We start from the raw sequence: 19,741 nt of genomic DNA on the forward strand, positions 1-19,741 counted from the left end.
TCTGACTTCAGAGTGGGCCAGTAGTACCCAGCTCGGAGTACTCTGGTTGCCATTGAGCGCGCGCCAGAGTGCATGCGGCATATCTCCTGGTGAATTTCCCTGATGACATAGGCTGCCTGGGGCGCCGTCAGGCATTTGAGCAGTGGAGAGGAAATACCACGCTTGAATAACTCATCCCCAATGATGATGAACTTGGCCGATCTCATCCTTATCTTTCGAGCTTCGTTCTTATCCTCGAGAAGGACTCCTTCTTTCAAGTAACTCCAGATGCCTGCCATCCATCCCAGGTCTTCATTGTCACTGACACTGATGATTTTGTCGTCTAGGCTGGGCGAGTGCAAGGTTTCCTGGATGATGGTCCGGTGCTGCCTGGGCCTTTTGGTGTTGGCGAGCTTCGATAGGAGGTCAGCTTGGGCGTTTTGTTCTCGCGGCACATGTTTTATGGTGAATTCGTCGAAGGATGAGATCTGGTGGGACGTAGTGTGAAAGTACCGCTGCAGCATAGTGTCTTTTGCCTGGTATGTCCCACTAAGCTGCTCCACCATGAGTTTTGAGTCGCTGTTGCAGCTCACTCTCCGAGCTCCGAGGTCGCGAGCCAGCCTTAGGCCTGCGAGGAGTGCCTCGTATTCCGCCTGGTTATTGGTCACCTTGAAGCTGAACTTGAGGGATTGGTCCAAGGCGACTTGGTTTGGCCCTTCCAGGATGATACCTGCACCACCGCCTTTAGAGTTGGAGGACCCGTCAACATGCAAGGTCCATACCTGGGGTTCCTCGGCAGTAGTTGGCGTGAGTTCGGCCACGAAGTCGGCTAAGCATTGGGCCTTCAGGGGTCCGCGACCTTCATATTGGATGCCGAACTCGGATAGTTCAACTGACCAGGCGATCATACGTCCGGCGAGCTCGGGCTTTCTCAGGATTTGTTTGATGGGATAGTTGGTTTTGACTACCACTTTGTGGCTCTGGAAATAGGGTCGTAGCCGCCGGGCTGCGGTGACGAGCGCCAATGCCAGCTTTTCAATCATTTGGTATCTTCTCTCTGCGTCTTGGAGGACTCAGCTGATGAAGTAGATACGTGTCTGTACCTTTTGGTGCTCTTGTACGATGACTGCGCTGATGGCGTTTTCGGCTACTGCCAAATAGAGGAGGTTGGTGTTGTGATCCGGCCTCTGTAAGATCGGTGGGGTTGTGAGGAAAGATTTGAAGTTTTGGAACGCTTCTTCGCACTGATCTGTCCACAGGAAACCCTTTGGCTTCTTTAATAGGGTGAAGATTGGTCTTGCCTTCTCCGCGAGTTTGGGGATGAAGCGGGACAGTGAGACTAACCGTCCAGCTAGGCGTTGGACCTCTTTCACCGTTTGTGGGCTTTGCATCTCGATGATGGCTTTGCACTTCTCGGGGTTGGCCTCAATTCCTCTGCTCGTAATCATGAAGCCGAGGAACTTACCTCCCTGGACACCGAAGACGCACTTCTCCAGATTGAGGCACATGTTATGCTTCCTGACCTGGGCGAACACTTCGGCGAGGTCGGTAGCATGGTCTATTGCCGAGGTGGTCTTGACTACCATGTCGTCGACATAAACTTCCATGTTCCTCCCGATCTGTTGATGGAAAACCTTATCCATTAGTCGCTGGTAGGTTGCCCCTGCGTTTTTGAGGCCGACGGGCATCACCCGGTAGCAGTAGTTGGCGTGGTCGGTGATGAAGGACGTATGTACCTCATCAGGTGGGTACATCATTATCTGGTTGTAACCCGAGTAGGCGTCAAGGAAACTGAGGAGGGCGTGTCCATAGGCTCCGTCGACTAACCTGTCAATGCTCGGCAAAGGGTATGAGTCCTTGGGCATGCTTTGTTTAGGTCGGTATAGTCGACGCACATACGCCACTTCCCCGAGTTCTTCTTTACCAGGACCACGTTTTCCAGCCATGTGGTGTATCTGACTTCACGGATGAAGCCAGCGTTGAGTAGTTTCTGTGTTTCGGCGATGATGGCTTCCCGTCTTTCGCCACCGACCTTCCTCTTCCTCTGGGCGACTGGTTTTGCCTCCCTGTGTATCGCTAGCCTATGGCAGATGAAATTGGCGTCTATGCCTGGCATATCAGCGCTGGACCAGGCGAAGAGGTCGGCGTTTTTGAGGATTTCTGTTTCAAGCTGTTGTCGCAACTCTAGGGTCAACTGTTTACTGATCTTCGTGGTCTGCCCGGGGAGTTCCCCGATCTGGAGGTCATCGAGCTCGTCAACGGAGTTGGGCCGCTCGTCGCGAGTGTCAGATCTTGGGTTGAGGTCGGTGACTTTTCCGTGGTCGGTGCGAGCCACGATGTCGAGGTTGCTCTTGCATTGTTCACCGAGTGGGGCAACTTTCAGGCTTTCGGTATAGCATTGCTGTGCCACCTTCTGGTTTGCTTTGACGGAGATGATCTTCTCGTCGTGTCCTGGGAACTTCATGGTGAGGTGTGGGGTGGATACCACCGCTCTGAGCTGGTTCAAGGTTGGCATGATGATGTTATAGGAGGTGTCGGCTTCCACGAGGAGTTACCGAACCATGATCCACCTTGAGTCCGGGGGTGCCCCGAAAGTTGTTAGTAGGTCCACATACCCCCGGGTGTGGACGCTCCTTCCTGCAAAACCGACTAGGGGTTCTGTTTGAGGTTGTATGAGAGAGTGGGGGACGTCTAACCTGAGGAACGTTGGCCAAAATAGGATGTCGGCCGAGCTGCCTTGGTCGACCAGGGTCTTGTGGACCTCCCAATTAGCTAAAGCTACGGCTATAACCATGGGGTCGTCCTGGTTGGGGTAGACTCCGACATAGTCGTCGTCGGTGAAAGTGATCATCGGCGAGCTCTGGTGCAAAGCGGGGGTAGTGAAGTGTACGTGGTTGGCGTTGCGCAGGTGCCTTTTCCCGGCCGAGCTGCTGGCGCCTCCTCCTGCGAAACCTCCCGTGATCATGCAGACCACTTCCCGTAGGGGAGTTGATCTTGCTTCCTGGTTTACCTGGCCTCGCATTGCTCCGCTGGGGTTGAGTTGAAAGCCGGAGGGGTGATCAGAGTGTCGTTGCTGGAGTTGGGCACGAATGCGCTTGTTTTCCTCGCATAATGCCGCGAGGTTTGCTGCGTTGGCTGTCCGCACTGCGGCCAAGTCGGCTTCGTGCTTGGCATGCATGTTGCGCAGGTCAGTGTCATGCTGCTGTCGCATCTGTTCGTCTTGGTCGATCAGTCTTTTCAAGGTTGCAGTGTCGCTGTCCATGGTGATAGAGTGTTCAGCGTCGTCTGTTGCACGTCTGTTGTGGCTTCTGGTGAATACCATACGGGTGGCCGATAAGGGCTGTCTCGATCGGCCTCACGGTGGGCGCCAAATGTTCTTACCGGAAATCTACCGTAGAGGTGATTCGCCAGGTAAGATCGGTGAGCCTCCTTCACGGGTACGCTGGTGTTCCAAGATGGGGGTGGTACCTGCAAAAGAGACTCCGATGCTAAAGTTAGTGTTTGTATGAGTAATAGTCTCGTATAAGTAATGCACGTACCTTGGTGTGAATTAGGGTTGTTTTAGGCCTTGGGCCTGAGATGAGGTGTAATATGATTAGATAATGGACCTCGTCTGGGGCAAGATCTTTGGGGATTAGTTATGATTCATATAAATACCGAGCTGACGTCACGTGGTGCGCGTTCGAGGTCGGTTTGCGTTGCGACGCCGAGCTCGGAGCTCGGTTACGCAGCACGGATAGTACAAATTATATCTTTTAATCATGTCATGTTATTATAAATACATTTATTTTTGAGTTAATCACCTATACACTGTCCGTGTAAAGTTTTTTTTACACTAATAACTAATTATATCTCTTAATTGTGCCATATCACTGTAAATACATTTACTTTTAACAATGACATGACATAATTAAGAGATATAATTGATTGCCAGTATAAAAAAATTTTATATTGACAGTTTATAGATGATTAACTCTTTACTTTTAATAATAACATGATGACATTATTAAAAAATATAATTGATTATTAGGGTAAAATTTTTTTACTGTGATTAAGTCATATTAAATTTAACCCAACGTATATCGGTGATTAAGTGATATTAAATTTAACCCTGGTTTCAATTTCAAGTTTCAAGTTTCAACACGTTTCTAGGAGCTTCCAGTGAGTTGGTAATTTATTAGTATCAGGGAATTTACGAAAGAATATTCAGCTTTCATACTCAACGTTTGTGTGGGGATTAAGATTAGGGTTTTTTTTTTTTTTTTTGATGGGTACGGAGAGGAAGAGGAAAGTGAGCCTGTTTGACGTGGTGGACGACCCTGCCGCTAAGATGGCCAAAACCAACGGCGGCTGCGCCGTCGCCAACAACCTCATTAACCGGTGGAACGGGAAGCCTTATTCGCAGAGGTACCACGAGATTTTGGAGAAGAGGAAGACCCTCCCCGTGTGGCACCAGAAGGAGGAGTTCTTGCAGGTTTTGAAGGATAACCAAACTCTCATTCTCGTTGGCGAAACCGGTAGTGGCAAAACCACTCAGGTTACTTTCTTTCTCTATTTCAAACTCTATGTTAATTAATTATTTATCTCTGTGCCTGTACATTTCTAATTGTATTTTGGGGAACAGATTCCTCAATTTGTTTTGGAAGCTGTGGATATTGAAACCCCTGATAAACGTAGGAAGATGATGGTTGCGTGTACTCAGCCTCGTAGAGTGGCTGCAATGTCTGTTTCTAGGCGTGTGGCTGAGGAGATGGACGTGAATATTGGAGAAGAGGTTGGTTACAGCATCAGATTTGAGGATTGCAGTAGTGCAAGGACTGTTTTGAAGTATGTTACATTTTACTAATTAATTCAGAGCTTGCTATGTGTCATGTTTTGGCTCTCCTTTGTCTCTAATGGAATCTTTTTTCTTCCCCTCCAACAGGTATCTCACGGATGGTATGCTTTTGAGAGAAGCAATGACGGATCCACTTTTGGAACGGTATAAAGTCATTGTTCTTGATGAAGCGCATGAGAGGACTTTGGCTACAGATGTGCTATTTGGTCTTCTTAAGGAAGTGCTTAGAAATAGACCTGACTTGAAGTTGGTTGTTATGAGTGCTACACTTGAAGCGGAGAAGTTCCAGGGCTATTTTAATGGAGCTCCTCTTATGAAGGTTCCTGGAAGACTACATCCGGTGGAAATTTTCTATACGCAGGAACCAGAAAGAGATTACTTGGAGGCTGCTATTAGGACAGTGGTGCAGATACATATGTGTGAACCTTCTGGAGATATACTTGTTTTTCTCACTGGAGAGGAAGAGATCGAGGATGCGTGCCGCAAAATAAACAAAGAAGTCTCAAATATGGGAGACCAGGTGGGCCCTGTGAAAGTGGTGCCTTTGTATTCAACTCTTCCTCCTGCTATGCAGCAGAAGATTTTTGAGCCAGCGCCACCTCCACTAAAGGAGGGAGGGCCTCCTGGAAGGAAGATTGTGGTATCAACAAACATAGCAGAAACTTCCTTGACAATTGATGGTATAGTCTATGTTATTGACCCTGGATTTGCTAAGCAGAAGGTTTATAACCCTCGAGTCCGTGTTGAGTCATTGTTGGTGTCTCCAATATCAAAGGCTAGTGCACACCAGAGATCTGGACGTGCTGGAAGAACACAACCAGGGAAATGTTTTAGACTTTATACTGAAAAAAGTTTCAATAATGATCTGCAGCCGCAGACCTATCCTGAAATTTTGAGATCTAATCTTGCCAACACAGTTCTTATCTTAAAGAAACTGGGTATAGATGATTTAGTCCATTTTGATTTCATGGACCCTCCTGCCCCTGAGACCTTAATGCGTGCGTTGGAAGTGTTGAATTACTTGGGTGCACTGGATGATGATGGTAACTTAACAAAGCTGGGTGAGATTATGAGTGAATTTCCGCTGGACCCTCAGATGTCAAAGATGCTTGTTGTCAGTCCAGAATTCAACTGTTCAAATGAGATTCTTTCCATTTCTGCCATGCTATCAGGTATTCTTCTTTTATATAATTGCGTTTGTGTATGTCTAGAGTCCAACCATAAAGTTAAGGGATTTAGGTTTGCTGGGCTTCATTTTGAAGTGGATGCCCTGCATTTGTACATGTGCACAGAGGCAATATTGTGCATGTGATGGGGATGTTTGACTGCTTACACATGTTGCTGGGTTGCACATGAATGCGGTTAATGGAACATGTCCTGTTAGGTAGTAGTCATCAGCAACTGTCTTCTCTGGGTTCCATGCCCCCGGTTGGCATGCACCATAGGATTCTAAGTAAATGCTGATGCAGATAGTTGCAGTTTCTCAGTATTCTCTCAATCTCATGAAGATAATGGTGTGGTCTCGCCTCTATGCATCTGCTGACCTTCCGTGGGCCTCCTCTGTGATAATCATTTCTTTCTTTAGTACCCAATTGCTTTGTCCGGCCTAGGGAGGCACAAAAAGCAGCGGATGAAGCAAAAGCTAGGTTTGGACACATTGATGGAGATCATCTCACACTCTTGAATGTATACCATGCCTACAAGCAAAATAGTAAGTACTTATTTCTGCTGGCTCTTTTTTTATTTTATTAATAAATTCTTGCTATTTATATTTTCTGATGTTTAAATTTATTAACTGTATATGAATGGCTTTTTAGATGAGGATTCTTCTTGGTGCTACGATAACTTCGTTAATCATAGGGCGTTGAAATCAGCTGATAATGTTAGACAACAACTAGTGCGTATCATGGCTCGGTTTAACCTGAAGTTATGCAGCACTGACTTCAATAGCCGTGAGTACTATGTCAACATAAGAAAGGCAATGCTGGCAGGATATTTCATGCAGGTGGCTCACCTGGAGCGATCAGGACATTACTTGACAGTGAAAGACAACCAGGTTTTTTAAGAAGAGTTGCTGTTTGCATTTATCTTTCTGTTTTTCATTTTGCAATACTGAAAGAGCTGGAGGAATATTTATATCAATGATTCTTGTTTGTTTTCTGAGTAGGTGGTGCATTTGCATCCGTCAAATTGCCTGGACCATAAGCCGGAGTGGGTAATATATAATGAATATGTTCTTACCAGTCGGAATTTTATTCGAACTGTGACAGATATACGTGGGGAATGGTAAGATTTTTATTTTTGAGTAGCATCTGGATTGCTTTCATAGCAAAGATTGACATCTTTGAAATGGTGACACGCTAATGCATTTCATCTACAATATAATGGGAAACCCGTTGAGAAAAAGAACGCTGAAGCTAATAAATTAAATAGTTAGTTTTCTATTATAAATTACAGAAACATCTGGTTGTGATTGAAATGATATTCCTGTCATCAATAAATAACTTTTGAATGATGGGAGAATAGTTGCTGGGCGAACTGTCAAATTTATCTTTGGGGACCCGTGTGGTTCTTTTGTTGATGTTGTTGAGATGTACTTAACTTTATGATAAATTAATATTGGACAGGTTAGTGGATATAGCCCCACATTACTATGATTTGTCGAATTTTCCACAATGTGAAGCCAAGCGTGTTCTTGAGAGGCTTTACAAGAAGCGGGAGAAGGAAAAGGAGGAAGCAAGGAGTCGTAAATGAAGTCCTACCATTCATCCACGCCATTTTTTAATTGCCTTTGGATTGGAATTTTGGATGTTCAGTCTCTCCTGCAGTTTGACATCATAATTTCATCACGGGAAAGCTCCCGAATGTTACCGTTTTGTTACCTCTATTGTTAATTTTATTGAGAAATAGGCTGTGTTTCATGTACTATTTATTAGTGTATTAGTAACATGTTTTATATTCGTCGACTCTCTGCAGTTACTTTGTTTTTTTCTCTTCTGGGTTTAGAGGTCTCATCATTGCCCATTCTTAATGATATACATTTGGATAATTTTTTTCAATAAAAATATATGCTTTGTATTAAAAGCTCTTAAATAAAGCTAGCATTGTTATTTTTTTTTTGTTTAATTGTAGTTTTGATCCTTCAAGTATTGCAATTATACAATTTTGATCTTTAAAGTTTTAATTGGATAATTTTAGTTCTTAAAGAATTGCAATTGTGCAATTTTAGTCCTTCAATTTTTAATTGAATAACTTTAGTCTTTCAAATATTATAATTATACGATTTTAGTTTCTCACTAAAAATTTAATAATTTTAATATATATATATATATATAAATATATATAAATATAATATTTTAAAATTATTCAATTATTTATCTATTCAAGTTAATATATATTATAATTTTTATTAATGTATCAAATGATATATATTTATTATTATAAATAAATAAAATTTATATATTATTATTTTTATAATATTACTAATAAATTAATATCAATAATATTATTAATATATTTATAGATAAACTAATAATTTGATAAATATAACTTATTATATATTACTATACTTTTACAAAAATATAAGTATATTAATTAGAAATATACATATCTTATCTAATATATTTATATTTTTGTAAAAGTATATTAATATATACTAAATTATATTTATCAAATTATTAGTTTATCTCTATAAATATACTAAAAATATTATTGATATTAATTTATTAGCAATATTAAAATATTAATATATATAAATTTTATTTATTTAGTAATAATAAATATATATTATTTGCTACATTAACAAAAATTATGGTATGCGTTAACTTAAATAAGTAAATAATTATATAATTTTAAAATATTATATATATATATATTAAAAATTTTAAATTATTAAATTTTTAATAGGAGAGATTAAAATTGCACAATTATGATATTTGAGGGACTAAAATTACACAATTTCAATTTTTTAAGGACTAAAATTACTCAATTAAAATCTTAAAGATCAAAATTACACAATTATAATACTTGAGGGATCAAAACTGTAATTAAGCTTTTTTTTTTTGCCAAAGTAAACTAATGCATGAAATATTAATGTTTTGTTTGGATTAGAATGCAAATAAAGAGAAAGAAATAAAAAAGGAAGTAAGAAAGAGATGAATGCTACCCTGCGACATTGGCCTCTTTCTGGTACGCGACATCTCCTTCCATCTTCCCGTCAATCACATAACATTTTGAATCCAAATTTGTGACCCCCGACTGCGGTAACCGCAACATGCAACATGCGCCAGTACACCAACCTTAGAATTAAAACCTTATTAATCTGTTTAACAAGTTTTTTTTAAGAGTTTTTATACCATGAGATTTAGTTCTCAAAAAAATTAAAAACAAGCGTAATTTCTCATTTCACTCCAACTTAAGTGAATTTTTTTATTTAAATTTTTTCTAATTTGTCTAAAAAAGGGTGAAAATTAATATTTATATTTTAGTTTTTTCGTTTTCATTTTTTTATCTCTATATGCAAAACATACACTAAAATGTGTAAAAATGAATGGATGTTTCCCAAAGTTTAATTGTGTATTTCCATATTAAGAAAAAATGATTAGCTCATTTTTAGGAAAATAGGATAATTTTAATATCAAATTTTAAGAAAGAATAATTTAGAAAAAGGAGGTCATTTTTAAATCTATTAATGTAATTAAATGATATTAAATAATTTTTTTAATTGAAGTAAAAACTATCCAATCTACATTGTCATTGTTATAATTTTTTCACTGGAGTGCATCTCTTCGCTTTAGAAGAGTGAAGTCTGAATAATATTAACTAATTTTCTTAATTTACATGAAATATATTTCACGTATATTAATTGTTAATTTTATTATATATTTTTAATTTATTGTTTAGTCTATTAATAAAATATTACTTTTTTAAATAAATGTAAATCTATTTATTGGATTATTAACGACATAAAGCATTCTCATTTGCTAAGAAAGTAGTCTTTAAAAGATGAATAATATCATTAAATATAACTATACCAAAATTATTTTTATTTAATTCTATGAGTATTTTTAAAATAAAATTTTAAAATTTAATATTATATATTAAAATTAATTAATTTAACTAATTTTATTATTATTAATGAATTAATTAATTATTTCTTATATAAAATCAGAAACTAGTGTGTTCAGAAAATATAAGCACTACATTATGACAGCAATTCGAATAATAGAACATAACATTTTAATTTTACCAAACTTTTGGGCTATTTATCCTAAGTCCCGAAATTATTATTTGGTCTCATTAATGAATCTATTTGTTTTATTATTTTTCTTAAAAAAACGTTTATTTTTTAATAAAATAGACAATTTTCTACTCTTTTTATGTTTGTAAATTATTTTTTAAAAAAAAATAGTTTTTCACTTTTTTATGAATTATTTCCTATTTATTTCTTAAAAAATTATTTTCTAGAAAACATTTTTTTTAGTTTTATACAACTAATCCATTATCTAATTTGTTCATTTGATTTGATTCAAGTTTTGGATTTTTGGTAGAAGGTTCATTCTCTCTATCCTCTGGTTGACACTACGTGTATTTATGATGATGTTATACGTATATAAACATTCAAACATGCATGTAGCGTTGCCCGGGCGTATGTGGATTGATAACAGATATACTTTCTCCACGCGAAATGGGTTGTTCCCGTACACCCTTTGAAAATTAGGTAATATTATAGTTCAGCACTTGCTACTTGCTGCACACTTAAATTTTATGCTACTAAATAGCCATATCCATCCGCGTCTAGAAACCTCAAATTTTATGCTTATCCCCACTCAAACTTTGGTATACTTCATCAATTTCCACCTGTGACAATGTCAACAATTTTGAGTGCTTCTAGTGTACATGACTTTTTAAATATACCACAATAAGAATAAGGACAAAAGTAAGAGGATATGCGCATGTGATTACCTGAAAATACTTGAGCAGTTTGTTTCTTTTCTTCTTCAGTGTTGCTGTCACCAAGTCTCTTTCCATGTCAAATGGATGCGGGTCTAATATCACTCCCTTTATATGTTCAAAGCCCCTTAGCTAAAGGACAAAAATTGAAGAGGAAAGAGACAATTAATTAGAGAATCATATACCAGAATCTTATATGATTGCAACTCTAAAATCTTTTAGTTCGCTGTTATGTTACCATCCATGATTCATTCATAGTTTATGAATCTTTCCAAAAAAAAAAAAGTTAAATAATTTTATGCTTCTTTTACCATACCTAAAGCAATTATCATTTCATTATCCGTAGATATTACCTTATTTCTCTCAGCTGTCAACTTGAGCTCAGATAGCACGTATTTCTTGAGTTGGTCAAGAGAGCAGAGTTTGGAGAAAGAAGATATGTGACCATTTGCATATGCCCACTTATTGGCAATTTCTTCATTAGGAACTACCACTGCAACCAGCATTGACTTGAAGCTATTCCCATAAACCCATATCTTGCAATAGAACAAACATAAAATGAATCACAAACTTACCAAAACTCCATTGTCTATGTACTAAAAAGTGTACCTATTAACAGTGCTGATCATTAGAAAATACTTACATCTTCAACTATGGGAGTGATTCCATAGACATTTTCTAGATGCTCAAGTGCTATATACTCTCCTTGGGAAAGTTTAACAAGATTCTTCTTCCTGTCAATTATCTTAATAACACCATTAGGAAGAATTTCTCCTATGTCCCCTGAGGATACCAGACAATCACATTAGATCATATAAATATTCCTAAAACCATATTCATTTTGTGGCAGGAAATGAGAACTCAATTAATTACCAGTGTGAAACCATCCATCTCTAATAGCTTCCTTTGTTAACTCAGGATTTTTGTAGTAACCAGTGAAAACAGTTTTCCCTCTCACACATATTTCACCACATGGAGGACTTTCAAGAGGATTGTAGCCCATTTCAGGAACCTCCTCCAGCATTATTTCATTATATACAGATACAGCTCCAACAGTACCAAGCATGCACATCTCATCAGGATAGCCAAGAGTAGTTGATCCACATGTTTCAGTCAAACCTGGATTATCCAGTGTCAATGCATGTAACATTATGTTGTGTTATGTTCCAATACTAACAGAACAGTGTTAAATTTTCTAATTATTTAGTCTTATCTATAAATAGTAGTAATAGACTAGTAACTCACTTTTCCAATAAATTCCCTTTATTGGTTGAAATTTGTATAAACTTCACTAGTTTAAAAATAAGAGATGCTAAATTAAAAATGAGACTTGTATTTATTGAAATTCACATGAATTTTGTCTAATAAGTGTGTTGTTAATATTTATGGTATAATAGGATATGTCCTTACCATAGCCTTGGCACACAAAGGCACATGTAGTGACACGCAAGAACTCTTCAATCTCAGGGCTCAAAGCTGCCCCTCCAGATATTATAAGTCGAACACGACCACCAAGCCTAGCTTTGACCTAAAATGGAGAGGTAGGGACACGAGGAGGTTGGAATTTGGAGAAGGTTTTACCCATATATGTAAGACAAGTCTAATTTCAAGAAAAATACATAAAATAAAAAAATTGAGAAATTGACGTTTAAGAGAAAACAAAAATACAAGTTTTGAGTAAGAGATATATCATACTACCTTTCTGAAGGCTAATAGATCGGCTACACGTGATGCTTCTCTATGCTTATATCCTTTTTTCATCCAACCAAGTTTGCTGTATTAAAAAAAATTGTGAATTAGCAAAGAAAAAAAATGATACTTATACAACAATTTATACATCATCATATTTTGTGTATCTCCATTGTAATATTTAGTAATGATATAGAAAAAGATTAAAAAAAAAAAAAAAATAGTGCCTGCACATATACCATTACTCATTAGCAAAACTACCTCAGCCCAAAATCCGTGATCTTAATAAAGAAAAAATACTTCTACTCATTCCAAAATATTACAGATAAATGTAAGTTACAGAATTCCAACTTACTAGTTGTAGAGCATGCCGAAAACTGTTCTCCTAAATGGATTGAGTTCGTCCACTGCTTTCTTGATACCTGAAACATATTCTTTGAATCAGTTATACTGAAATAAATCAAACATGAGGAGACTCACGAGTCACGAGTGTTGACAACACTCTAGTAACACAATTGCATTTCTAACGTACATTTTTATTACTCCTCCTTGTTCTTTTTATATATGACCTTAATTTGAAGTGTTAGTTTGATCTTTTTGTATTAGAAACAATCTACGTTTCTTTATTAATTATTATGTTGACAAAAATTATTCTTAATTAATGTATTTCTCTTGATTCAATATCTCGTTAATGTTAAGAATAGTTTGAGGAAAAAAAGAGAATTTATAACAAATTTAACATTATCTACTAAATTTAACAACTTTCTTATTCTTAATAAATTAGGTGGTTAGATCTTCAAAACAAATCTGAGAAAATATTAGTTAAAATTTACTAGAAATTATAAAATTAAGAATGAAAATTATTAAATAAGATTTAGAGTCGGAAATTTATAATTTTGATAAACTTATTCGACTAAAAAAACATGTTACAAAAATGTGTTAGGTAAGAATAATAACATTTTTCATTCAACTAGCAATAATTTTTTTGATGAGGTGTATACAGTATACTTACCATCGTAGACCTTTTCAAAAACCCGTGGGACACCAGCAAACAGTGTCGGCTTTAATTCCATTAAGTCATCCCTCAACGCGTTCAAATCCTTCACGCAAATAATTCGGGAAAAAAAAAACAAATAGAATATTCATGAAGAATGAAGCATCCAATAATAAACAAAACAAGGGTATGTATTCTGGATAGGGGTGGGCAAAAAAAACTAAACTGAACTGAACTGAACTAGTGGTGAACTGTACTATAAAAAATTAAACTGTTTGTAAAAAAATTGAATTGAACTGTTTAAAAAAAACTAAACTGAACTGAACTATTGTAAAGTTGAACTGTACTGAACTATAAAAACTGAACTGAATTATAAAAATTAAACTATTTTTATAAAAGAATAAAAATTAAATGTGTTTAACATGTTATGTCTTAATGGATTAGCTCGATAGTCTAATAACCAAAACTTTAGAAAAAAAGTGATCTAAAAAAAATTGTATCAATTTTGTCGAACTTAACGGATCAATTGAGCTATGTTGAACTACTTATTTTTAGGCTTAAAATTTACTGAGTTTGTTTGACTTAATTTTATATTTTTTTCCTTTGAAAATTTTAAATAAAATGAAAAATAAAGTAAAGTTGGTAAATGTGTCCTATTTTGATAGATCAATGAGTCAAAATTGTTCAATTCAAAATATTATAACAGTTTAGTGCAGTTTAAATTATAGTTCAATTCAAGTTTTTATAGTATAGTTCAGTTCAGTTTAATGACACAAAAGAATAGTTCAGTTCAGTTAATCTGAACTAATATTTAGTTTAGTTCAGTTCATATATGAACTACTTTTAAGTTCAATATAGTTTTTATAAGTTCAGTTCAGTTCGTTTTGCCCATCCCTAATTGTGGAATCTCTAGTTTTGTACTTGTTTTAAGGGACTTCCATTAACATACCACTCCAAATTAACAAGAAATTGTTGAACAAACCTACCCCATGATAGTAGCCAACAGATGCACCCTTACGGAAAAAGTACTCCTCAATAGTGCGGTCTAGGATATGAGCCAAGGGTAGGAATGACAAATACACATCATCCACAGTCATCTATATTTGCAAATTAATGTTAATGTCACCTTTGTCCTTTGATATGAGAAAACTTATATTATAATAAATAATTTGCCAGCATGAAATTTACCTTGTCTTCAAATTGTTCCATGAAAAGATCCATTCCTCTTACCAAAGCCGATACGTTCTCATGAGTTAAAACAACACCTTTAGGGTCTCCACTTGTCCCACTAGTATACATTATTGTGCACATGTCACTAGCACGAGGTGGAAAAATACTTTTTGGGTTTTCTTTTCCCTGAAACATAATTACTTGTTGGTATCAATTAACCACAGCATATAATATAAGTACGAGGAATCACATGACATAACAAAAACTCAATACCCGGAAATTCTGATAAAATGTTATATTCTTAGGAATGTTTCTGCAATCTTGGGTTACGTTTATTTCATAAAAGACCAAAATCATTTAAAGAGGTGCACATGGATAACACAAGGAAAAAAAAAAAAAAAAAGTAACCCATTTTTTCTGTGGACAACTTTTTAGAAAAGTGGAGCATCCAACCTTTAAAACAAACCAAATTCCAGAATTTCATCATAAAAATAAAAGACGTGCAAGCAACTAAATAACCAATTCACTACGTACTAACCAAGTGCAAGAAGTCATCCCACGAATATGGCTTAATTCCAATTGCGTCAGCCCCATTTTTCTGTTCCTCTGTTAATGTAGTGAAGCACACCATGGCTGTAACCATAATCAAATTCAGTTTAATTTTAGTTCTTTTAATCCTTCTGCTAGCTCTAGCACAAAGATATTGGAACTGAGACACGTAAATTTACCTTTCAGTCGCTTTGAGGATTTACAATCAGGATTTAAAACCTGCAAACGGTTAAAGGTGTATGCACTCAGTAAGAACCTATAAACTGTGGCTCTGAAAATATCTCATATATAAATTTTCTAGAGCACAACATTAATTGTCTAAAAATGTTATCCTTGTTTCTTACCTCTTTAACCTTCTTATCTTGGACGAAAACAAAATCTACTTCTGCATGATCTATGATAAAATTTACGGCACCAGGCCCTGCATTAAAAAAACTTGAAAATTTTTTAATGTTGCTTTTTTTGTTTAGACCAGAGAGAAAACTAATTAAATATTTTCACACTAATGAGCACAATAGCTGTTTAATTAGAGATGTAAAATGAACAATGTCCGAAGATTGTCATTAATTAGGATCATTATTTTGGCTGACTCTTAATCGCAGAACAATAAAGATGAGAGAGATAGAAGCCGGGATACCGTGTATTTATTTAATTAAAACTTTCATTTAAGAGAAAACTTACCAAGGGTGTCATAGAGAGGCACACAAACAAAGCTTTGAGCAGAACAAGCCTACGGAAACATAAACATGATAATGAATTATGATATGGTAGCATTATAGAAGAGAGAAAACTTGAGAACACAAGGGTTATAGAAGTGTGAAACCTCCATTGCCACAATCCATTGAGGGCAATTAGCTCCATAAATTCCAATTTTAGTTCCCTGTGATAGGATAACCGGTAACCAAATTAGACATCAAGAAAATTCCCTTTGAAAACTACTAATTTACATATAAATTATGAGGGAATCCCTTACAGGTTCTGCACCAGATGCTCGTAAAGCAGAACTCATATGCAGAACTTCATCATAAACTTCCTTATATGTCTTCCACACGTAGGGTCCAATCTATGAACATGAACCAAAAACTAATTACTTAAAACACATATCATGTCCTATAACAAAATAAATTACCTTCATAACATACCTTTCCATCGACAATAGGACGCCTTCCCAGCATCCGGTTATTCGGATGATTTTTGACAGACACACTGCAATCATCAAATATCATTCGTTGATCAACCACTGAACTTTCAACTTTTTCTATATTAACTTTTAACAAACCCCACCTTTGTATTATATGGGTAAAGAACATAGATGATATCATTATAATGTGCTAGCTAGAAGCTACTGCTGAACTGAAATGAATTACCTGAAAATATCCCAAGGGGTACTGAAATCAGGATCCATCGGAGGAAAACCATTTTTGGCAAGGAGGTTACGATATACAGGGCCAACAGAAAGGGTGCCATTTTTACCTTCCCTTCCTTCTTCAACCTTAACTGAAAAGGACTTCATTCTCCTTAGTTATGAAACCTGAATAAAGTTACAAGACTCAACGCAAGCATCAGCCACCAAGAAAAAACGTACTTGCAAGTTGCGAGGAAAACGAGCACTAATTACTCCCAACAATTTCCGTCAACTTACTTCACTTTGGTGTGGTGTAATTAAACCATCCAACTATCGTGTCTATAATGAAAGTCCAACCAAAGTTTTTTCTTTAGTTTCATCATTTTATTTTGCTCAAAATAAAAGTGACACAAATAAAGTACGACTTGTCACATTACGTGGCCCAAAACCATCACTTATTCATTGGTTCAACGAATCTTTACGTGAATTCAATTAAGTTTTTATTAACTATTCGCTGCAGTTTGGATGAGGCTATGAACACGTGGCCCACTCGCATAGAATAAGGCAACATTGTAGTTTTACATGTCATGTAAATAGACAAACGCTTTGGAAGCATGGTTCCCAGTCCCCGGGAGCGCAAGGAGAAGGTTATTATAGTGATTTTGACGAACATAATAATCATACTATAACATTAAAAAAAAAAATCTAAAAGGGAGAAGAAGGATAGGAAAGTCAAAATATGAGTTGTTTGAACAACTAATTATATTAAAGTTCTTAATAGCGAGTTTAAGATAAAAATAAAAAAGCAATGTTAATTGGAGGATGTAAGGGCATAAGAAACATGGCAGTGTGATAGGTTCAAAGGTTGGCGTGAGAGGGTGTACGAACATAGTTGTGAAATGGGTACCTGGCTGCTGTTGTGGACTTGTTGGTATAGAAACAAAGATTGAAAAATGGCATACGGAAAAGTTTGATTAGTGAGGGTGGGCATAAGAACCAAGTTGATAATTTTATAGGCAAGAGAGGAGTTGCAAGTTGGGAGTGTAAATGAGGTTGTTGAAAGTTGGAAACGAATCATAATGAAGACTGAAGATCAACACGCCCTTTCGTACAGTAAATTCATTTGTTTCCACGTGACCGTGCCCTCTCCCATCGTCTTCACTTAATTCTTTTCACCTATTCATTTAGTAATTTTTAAAAGTTAGGTACTGTAATTTTATCCCACCTTTTTTTTTTTACTTTAATTTCTATCCGATATCGCTCTAAATATTATTGCGTCATTCACTAATAAAAAATCATACGTCACATGATAAAGTACACATTAAATTATTTTACACAAATAGAAAAATTTTAATAAAAAGATGAAAGATAATAATCATTTTATGAATTTTATCTTGCTTCTTTTTTTTTTTTTAGAAACCACGTAATACAATAATAACTTTTTAAAAATATTGTTAAGGATATAGATGAAAAACAAATATTAATATTATATTCTTTTATCAAAAATTAATATTACATTGGAAACTTAATACATTAACAACCACTACTAGAATTTTTCTTATTATATGCGACTTTTCATGCGAATTTTGTATTAAACTTTACAACATTTTTTTTACAAAATTTTCTGCAAAATTTTATCTGCAGGTAATACTTTCGTAAATAATATGTTTCTGTGAATTTTTAAATTTGCAAAAAAAATTCTTGCAAAATTTTTTACGAAAAAAATCAAAGAATTTATTGCAAATTCTATCAATAATTCTTCAACTTTCAAATGCTCACAATGAATTCATCTGAAACATTTGTTTCCACGCCTCTAACATGTGATACATAATCTTTTAAACTCTTAGATTGTAGATTATAAGCCTAACACTCAAATCATAGAAATCAACTTGTAAGGTAAGTGTTGTTCCAACTTATATACTCTTTAATTATTTTATTTTCAATCGATGTGAGACTTTGTTTTTTTAAAATATTAAACTTATAAATTTAAATATTTTTTTGATTTTTCTTGTGGATTAAAAAATTGGCAGGAAAATCTACAAGAAAAATTACTTGCAAAATTTTTCTATCATTTAGTAAACATTATTTGCGAATTTATTTTTGCAAGAAAATCTCCAAGAAACAAAATAAAATTCTTACAATATTTTCTGTAAATTTTTACCATGGAAAAAAATTTCTATGATCATTAAAATTGTAACAAAATTTGCAATAATTTCTTGTAGATTATTTTCATAAAAGAATTGTAAGAAATATATGTAAATTCGTAAAAACAAATTGTGAAATTATTATTGAAAGAAAATTCACAAAAATTTCTGCAAATATTTTTTTGTAGGAAAATTTGCAAGAAAATGACACTTTTTTAGTAGTGAACATACTATTTTTATTTTATTTTATGAGTAAAATGATAAATAGGGGGTGAGGTCGTCATGACTATCAAACATAGAGTTAATAGCATGTTGGCTTGAAATTCTCAGATCAAACACTATTGTCCACTTAGTGATTAATTAGTTAAAACTTAGTAATGTTCAATTTGTAGTTGTTGAATTGAAGACTAGCAAAGACCCTCTAAAGGATCTTCTTGAATTGGTATGTTTACCAAAATAGGACTTTAATAATCATAGTATAGTTGTGTCAAATTCACGTCATGGAAACACAAGTTAAGACACATTAATTTCGAGGAACTCGGAATTAAGGTAAGGGAAGTTAGAACATTAGATTTTTGGTTGAATCTTTGAACTATTTAATGAATTAAAAGTTTATTGTTGATAAAATCTATGAAATCCGCAGTCATGTGGGGATGGATTCAAGGTCTTGCATGTTGAATATTGGGGGTTTTGAGGTTTTGTTGCATGTGAGGTGAATTGATGATCTTAGGGAAAACTCATGTTTACATGTTGTTTCTGGTACTTGAATTGAGCTATTTAGTGCATGAGTGTTATTTCTTCAATTGAATGTTGAATTTTTCTGAGTTTCAGGTGTAGAGTCCAAAAATGATAAAGAACAAGGATGTCTTTTATAGGCAAAGGGTTGAATCGTTTGAAAGGACTGGGTCCTTTGAAGGCTGCATGATAGGGGGAATCTCTAGAACCAAAGGGCTAAGCCGTTTGAAAGGACTAAGCCCTTTGGGGGCCATGTGACAAGAGGGATCATTGGAGGCAAAGCGTTGAGTGCTTTGGAAAATGCTGAGCAATTTGGTGTTTTCCGAATTAGCCTTTGTTGTCTTCAT

At 35.7% G+C, this 19,741-nt stretch overlaps 2 protein-coding genes across 6 annotated transcripts; one reads left to right on the top strand and one right to left on the bottom strand.

Annotated features, from left to right (window-relative positions):
- Positions 1–4,190: 4,190 nt before the first annotated feature.
- Positions 4,191–7,782, top strand: LOC109809369 (putative pre-mRNA-splicing factor ATP-dependent RNA helicase DEAH2). 4 transcript variants are annotated; one of them, XM_020372654.3, is made up of 7 exons: positions 4,198–4,516; positions 4,604–4,806; positions 4,904–5,988; positions 6,402–6,527; positions 6,634–6,872; positions 6,984–7,102; positions 7,444–7,782. In XM_020372654.3, the coding sequence occupies exons 1-7, from the start codon at positions 4,247–4,249 to the stop codon at positions 7,568–7,570; spliced, it is 2,169 nt and encodes a 722-aa protein (XP_020228243.2). In that variant the 5' UTR covers positions 4,198–4,246; the 3' UTR covers positions 7,571–7,782. The 4 variants fall into 4 exon arrangements, 3 of the variants coding, with proteins under 3 accessions (XP_082915780.1, XP_082915781.1, XP_020228243.2); XR_002240670.3 differs by lacking the exons at positions 6,984–7,102; positions 7,444–7,782 and having other exon boundaries at positions 4,191–4,516; positions 6,296–6,527; positions 6,634–6,773; XM_083059654.1 differs by lacking the exons at positions 6,402–6,527; positions 6,634–6,872; positions 6,984–7,102; positions 7,444–7,782 and adding an exon at positions 6,286–6,400 and having other exon boundaries at positions 4,191–4,516.
- A 2,686-nt stretch (positions 7,783–10,468) lies between these two features.
- On the bottom strand, positions 10,469–17,562 carry LOC109809370 (long chain acyl-CoA synthetase 1). 2 transcript variants are annotated; one of them, XM_020372655.3, is made up of 20 exons: positions 17,423–17,562; positions 16,538–16,701; positions 16,313–16,376; positions 16,144–16,233; positions 15,994–16,050; positions 15,852–15,900; positions 15,515–15,591; positions 15,350–15,389; positions 15,160–15,254; positions 14,640–14,807; positions 14,438–14,548; positions 13,470–13,557; positions 12,813–12,879; positions 12,467–12,542; positions 12,179–12,296; positions 11,642–11,887; positions 11,412–11,551; positions 11,122–11,304; positions 10,781–10,900; positions 10,469–10,675 (listed from the first exon to the last, which is right to left on the bottom strand). In XM_020372655.3, the coding sequence occupies exons 2-20, from the start codon at positions 16,681–16,683 to the stop codon at positions 10,622–10,624; spliced, it is 1,989 nt and encodes a 662-aa protein (XP_020228244.1). In that variant the 5' UTR covers positions 16,684–16,701; positions 17,423–17,562; the 3' UTR covers positions 10,469–10,621. The 2 variants fall into 2 exon arrangements, with proteins under 2 accessions (XP_020228244.1, XP_020228245.1); XM_020372656.3 differs by having other exon boundaries at positions 16,538–16,854; positions 17,423–17,510.
- Between the last annotated feature and the right edge of the window lie 2,179 nt (positions 17,563–19,741).

Source organism: Cajanus cajan, chromosome 7 (genome assembly GCF_000230855.2).
Source record: "Cajanus cajan strain Asha chromosome 7, NIPB_CcT2T_4, whole genome shotgun sequence".
NCBI lineage: Eukaryota > Viridiplantae > Streptophyta > Magnoliopsida > Fabales > Fabaceae > Cajanus > Cajanus cajan.